Source organism: Sinocyclocheilus anshuiensis, unplaced genomic scaffold, assembly GCF_001515605.1.
Source record: "Sinocyclocheilus anshuiensis isolate Anshui unplaced genomic scaffold, SAMN03320099.WGS_v1.1 scaffold1924, whole genome shotgun sequence".
In the NCBI taxonomy this organism is placed as follows: domain Eukaryota; kingdom Metazoa; phylum Chordata; class Actinopteri; order Cypriniformes; family Cyprinidae; genus Sinocyclocheilus; species Sinocyclocheilus anshuiensis.
Genome location: NW_015558721.1, coordinates 48,189 through 54,628, shown reverse-complemented (window position 1 = coordinate 54,628; position 6,440 = coordinate 48,189). Strand labels below are relative to the sequence as shown.

Genomic DNA, 6,440 nt, shown 5'->3' with positions numbered 1-6,440 from the left:
GGTGCTTTGAGGCAATTGCTTTATGCGCGAGCTTGAGCGCGGAATAGGCTCTATCCTAATTCGTCTGCCTATAGCCTATATTGAAGTATGGTTAATATATTATTATATTAATCAATTTAATATAACGTGCGACTAGTTGACTAGAAAGATCTTTAGTAGAGGGCAGGCCTACTTAGCACATGGAAGCTTTCCATTTTTTTAAATACAATGCTATAGCCTAATGACGTTAGGAAAAGTGCGACAGCTGCAAATCACGTCGTTATTGCACTGCACGAGTTATGCATGCATAAGGAGTCAAATGTTTTTTTTTTTATCACCCTAATTAGATTATGAAGAATGATTTGTTGATCTTGTTTTCCCTTTAATACGTACCTTCTGCAATATATTTTTCAATTACTTTCAAAAAGTGGTAGGAACAATATCGACCCTGGCAAAAAGTGGTGGGGACATGTCCCACCCGTCCCACCCGCAAATTACGCCTATGCTGGTTCGACTACTGGTTGTTGCCCCTGTCCTGCTCTCCTTATGTAACAGCCTGTCTCCCAGAATTTCCTCCATAATTTCTTGTGGGCATTTGTTATATTGCTGCCGTAAATGCCATAGAACTGCATAATCTTTAACTATGTGCAAATGCTGCATCACCGTGGCCAAATAAAATAAAAAATAATAATTAAAAAAACTGTGAAGTTGGTAGCCAGCTAGTTGAAAAGACTGTATCACAGCTGTATAAAATCTAGCTACAGCGACACCTGCACCCTTTTAATTCTCTTTCTTTCATTTTAATTCTCTTCTGTTACTGTGGCTTCAGTGGAGCGCTCATTTTCAAAACTGAAGCTAATACAAATTATTTGCTGAACTCCATGGCAAAGAGCAGACTATCGAAACTAGCCATTCTTACCATTGAGAATACATAAAACCTTAGATTAAACACCTAAGACATTGTGCGAGAATTTGCTGGAAGAAAGGCTTGGAGAATGCAATTAAATTGAGTGAGTAGTTTTTTCTTAATGCATTTGGGCCGCTGTGCCAAGATTGTGCTTGCATGCAGTAGTTTAATAAATACAGCTGTTTTAGTGCCACGTAAAAAAAAAAAAAAATCTAAAATTAAGAGATTAAAGTCTTAATATTTTATGAGAAGAAAGCCATGTTATATTGCCTGTATAAAGTTAATTAATGTGAAAAAAAGCCAACTAACCTTGCATTCTTCACACGGATTCAACATGAAAAACAGCAATAAAAGGAAGTTATAAAGTTTGAAGTATGTACAATGTTGGCAAAGAATGTTTTGTTACGACTTGTAGGAAACTTTTTCCTCGTCGAAGCAGACAGGAACCTCTTGCTACACTTTGCTTAAGATAATCATTTGTTTGATGTAATTTACCTTAAATGCTAAATACAATGTACTTCACCTTAGTTTTTCATGTGATGCTATGTCAGAACATAGGATCAGCATATTTTAAACAGATTCTTCAATTTGTAATCCCACAGACTGTTACGACGATTCACAAGCTATTTTATTGACCTATTTTTTTTTTTCCCGAAACATTGATTGATCGATTACATGAGACTTGATTACATTCATTTTATTAAATTGTTCTGATTTTTGTCAACATGCCTGATATTCATTAATGTTTGTTTTGTGCTATAACTAATAGAAAAGAGGAAAAGATGATTGATTCACCACTTGAACTGAGGTGAATACAGTGATCTCATGCAATAGCGTAAAAAGCGTAAAAACACATTATTTGTTTGTATTCTGTGATAAAATCGACAGAATTGAAAGGCTGAGACTTTGTGTTATATTAAAAATAACAAGCACAAAGCCTATTGCGATTATTAGGTGGCTGACGCACTACTAATAATAAATGGATTTGAAAACGTTAAGTATTATTTCCAGGCATTTATACCATCAATAATACAGCTTGTGAATAGTCACGTAACATAATTTTCCTCAGAAAAGACAACAATAAGCTAACATAAGTTAAGTCAGGAAGGATAAAGAGAGAGCAATTGTCTGTGTCCACCACCTGCAAAACCATTTCCTTTTTGTTGTCTTGCTTTTGCCTCTCTAGTGCACCTGTTGTCACTTGCACTAAAGAAGATAAAACTGATTCACAATCACTTCTGCTTCCTATCCCTGTTTAATTGTCTGGTGTTATACTGTGATAATTAGGTGGTCTCTTAATTGTTTTGAGCTGTCTTTATACATGTACACACACACACACACACACACACACAGCAATGAAACGTGCCCTTTCTCTTTCTCATGCCTGCTTCAGGCACTAAACAGGGGCATCGCTTCTGTGAAAGAGGACAGGGTTGAGATGTTGGCCAGCTATGGTCTGGCATACTCGCTTATGAAGTTCTTCACTGGACCCATGAGCGACTTCAAAAATGTGGGACTCGTGTTTGTCAACAGTAAGAAGGAGAGAACCAAGGCGGTCCTCTGTATGGTTGTGGCTGGGGTCATTGCCATCAGCCTCCACATCCTAATAGGTGTGTTTGTCCTGTGAATACTATTTCTAGTTCACTAGATTTCTTCATTGGAAAGCCTTTATTAAAAACTGTCACATTTCCCCAGCTTACACAGATCTGGGCTACTACATCATAAATAAGCTCCACCATGTGGATGATTCAGTTGGAAACAAGACGAGAAAGGCATTCCTGTACCTCGCAGTATTTCCATTATTAGATGCAATGGTGAGTAAGAACTTCATATTAAAACTTTAATATGAGATTCAAGATCATCTTTTGGATTAGAATTGGAATAGCTTTTGCTGCATACTTTGCTTACGTACAATTTTTGGTGAAATAGCATGGGCTATGCAAAGAAAATTATTAATCTGATTTGTGTAAAAATGCAGTAAATCTTGCAGTCAAACAAGAGGTGTAAGAATTGCAGCTAATTGTTATTATTGTTGTTATAAAATGCAAATGGACGGTCACATTTAGCACATTGCATTGTGGTATACAGAATTTTGAGCACTATATTCTGTATACTGCAGTTGTTGGCAGTTTTATTATAGTATAGTTTCCATGTGGTATTCCATGCATGCAGATAATTCACTGTACGCAGTATGCATACTGCAGAAATAGTCAAAGTAGAATGGTACATACTTTTTTTCATTTGTACTAATTTGATTTTGCTCCAAAGGCATGGATTCATGCTGGAATCCTCCTGAAGCACAAGCACAGCCTGCTAGTGGGATCTGCCTCCATCTCTGATGTTGTTGCACAGGTTGTAAACTCTATAATCTGCTGTATGCTAAGTTCCTGTCATCACCCCTTGTGCCACAATTGAAAAAAAAGTGTTGAATGTTTGAAATGTCAAATTTAGGTCAGATATTCAAATGTTAAACATTTATTAAATCTCTTATGAGCAAAGAGACAGAGAAAAAGCAGGAAGCAGGAGATAAAGTGATGTTACAACTGATCAGAGTTTATTAAATAATCTTAGTTGTATATTTCTGTTTAGTTGTCCTTCTGATTAGCACAAACAAGCAAAGGGAAATTACTGCTTCCCAGCATTGTCACTCAGTACGTTTACATGGACAACAATACTCCGATTTTAATACGATTAAGACAATACTCTGATTAAGAATCTACCATGTAAACAGAGATTTTTGATTACCTTATTCCGGCTAAAGTCATTAGAATAAGGTAAATAATTAGATTACTGATGTCCATGTAAACGTAGTCATTGTCTTTGACCTTGAATGGACAATTTGCCTTATTTCTAACAAATTGTCTTATTTCTTTATTTATAGCCCACAAAGATATGATTAAAATAAACAATAATATCAAAACAATGTCAAATGGTACATACACTACTGTTCAAAAGTTGAGGTCGGTATGATTTTTTAAAATATTTTTGAAAGAGGTATCTAATGCTTACTAGGGCTGCATAATTAATCGAATTTCTAATCATGATTACAATTACGGATGCCACAATTACATAATCGTTCAAAGCGGCAATTAATCGTTCAAAGTCCACTTATGTTATTCTGCGTGCTTAAGATGTGTTTTTTTTGTTTTGTTTTTATACAGGTTAGCTTAAGGGTTTTTCCATTGTTTAAATTTTAGTTTTAGTATAACATTATAATAAAATTTTAACTTTTTTTATTTAAAGAAGAAACCAATCCCATTAATGTATAGTTGACATTTGAGACTTAATACTATAGAAAAGCAATAAAAGTGAGTGTGTTCAGCTTCTTTATTTTCATATAGAAATATGGCATGCAGTTGCTTCTAACAATGGTATAAACATCATTCAATGTAAATTGTGGTAATTGTAATTAATAATCGCAATTACAATTTCAAGAGAATAATCGACAATTATGATTTTTGTTTCAGACTTGGTTTAGATTTGACAAAACCAAACAATATCCCGCCTGGTTTAGATCAGGTTCAGCAGGCTAACAGCACTCGATATAAACATCCTCTGTCAACTCAGGGTTTGATCCAGAGTTTCTGATTAACTCTGGAGCACGTGCACCTGAAAGTGTGACACTTGCAGCAAACAGCCAATCACAAAGAACATGGAAAGCGTCAGTTTGATTCACTTTTCGTGAGAGTTGGTACAATACACTTCTCTGCTGAAGATTAAGAGATGTTGTTTTGAAAAAATATTATGAATTTAAATGCATTTACAATGCAGAAATAAACTGCTGCTGCAGCAAAAGTTTGATAAGGCAACATAAATAAAATATCTGACTATGCAAATGAATCAACTGAATTGAAGAATTTACAGTGGGTATAGAAAAGTATCACCTCCCTTTAAAATAATCACATTTTGTTGCTTTGCAGCCTGAAATAAAGACGGACACTGCTTTTGTTTTTGCTTTAACATCCAAGTGAAAGATATAACACCAACATGTCAGAAAAAAATAAACAGAAATCACTGAGTTGAAAAAAGTATCACCCTTTCCTCAAAATGACTTGTAAACTCAATCAGGTGTAGCCAATCACCTTCTCAATGGCACACAAACCCATGTGACTTTCAACTGTGATCAGCTGTTGTCAGTCATTTTGATTAGCTCAGCGTGAAAAGAGCTTTCCTGGAGCATTTCAGTCCTTGCTAGTGCAAATGAAGCAAACAATCAACTATGGGTGGCAAGAAACCCCGAAACTGGAAGCACTGCGCATGTGCAATGACGCAGAAATAGCGTAATGACGTATGACACGTGGAACGAGCGGCTCTTCCTTTTGAATATAGTGTTGTATAAATGCGTGTCCTTTCATTATAAAACGTCTCAGGTTACTTATGTAACCATGGTTTGGTGTTTTTTCAATGTATGCTTCAGACACGGGTCACGACGAGGCGTTCCCCATAGCGACCCCTAGAGGACGCAGTTCGAAGTTCCCATGAAAGGGAACTCTCCTTTCACTGTGAAGTGGAGCAGGATAACCTTCCACCTGTCCTTGTTTTATCCATAAATGGATAAATATTAATTCTGTTAAAAACAAATAAAGAAACCATGTTGGAGAGTGGTTATTATGCACAAACAGTAAGAAACTCTACAGTGTGTGCATGTAAAAAAAATATCAATTCCGATTTTAAGATTGTGACATATAAACGCGCACATCAACCCTATCACTTTATTTAGCGATTATGTAAACACTACATTCAGATTCATCAATCGGAATGAATTCAGTCCGATTGAACCAAAAATTGTGCATGTAAACGTAGCCACTGTCAAAAGATCTCAGAGGCTTTATCAATGCCTAGAAGCACAGTGAAGTCTATGTGGAAGGTATTTAGTACAACACAGACCCTCCAACTCTGAAGCAGTTGTAGGAATTTATGACAAAGAGTGGTCATTGTGTGCATGTGACAACAATATCACAAATTCTCCACAAATGTGGCTTGTATGGGAGGGTTGCAAGAAAAAAAGCCACTTCTCAAGAAAGGTCACATGCAGTCATGACTGAGCTTTGCCAAAAACACACCTTATAGATTCTGAGGCAAATGAGATTAAAACTTGTTATTGAATTATTTGGCCTCAACACCAAACAATTTATATGGCTGAAATCCAATACAGCTCACCATCCAAATGCACCATTCCTCAGCAGGGACTGTAGCACTTGTCAGGATAGAAGGGAAAATGGATGGGGCAAAATACCATCACATTTTTTAGGAAAATCTGCTGTCCTCTGCCAGAAAGTCATCAATGAGAAGAAGGTTTACTTTCAAACATGACAATGACCCAAAGCACACAGCAAAACTGACCACACAGTGGTTGAAGGAGAAAAAGGTGAATGTTCTTGCATGGCTTTGTCAGAGCCCAGACTTAAACCCAATTGGAAATCTGTGGAATGACTTGAAGACTGCAGTCCACAAACGGTCATCATCAAATTGAACTGAATTAGGGATGCACTGATACCACTTTTTCCAGTACTCGCCCGATACCGATACTTTTATTTTTGGTACTTGCCGATAC

At 36.3% G+C, this 6,440-nt stretch overlaps 1 protein-coding gene across 3 annotated transcripts in view; it reads left to right on the top strand.

Annotated features, from left to right (window-relative positions):
- ankha (ANKH inorganic pyrophosphate transport regulator a) overlaps nucleotides 1-6,440 on the top strand; it is a 22,455-nt gene that overhangs the window by 3,749 nt on the left and 12,266 nt on the right. For all 3 annotated transcript variants that reach the window (XM_016477771.1, XM_016477770.1, XM_016477769.1), the window contains exons 2-4: nucleotides 2,280-2,496; nucleotides 2,582-2,700; nucleotides 3,155-3,238. In XM_016477771.1, coding sequence (XP_016333257.1) covers nucleotides 2,280-2,496; nucleotides 2,582-2,700; nucleotides 3,155-3,238 — 420 coding nt within the window. The remainder of the gene's footprint in view (nucleotides 1-2,279; nucleotides 2,497-2,581; nucleotides 2,701-3,154; nucleotides 3,239-6,440) is intronic.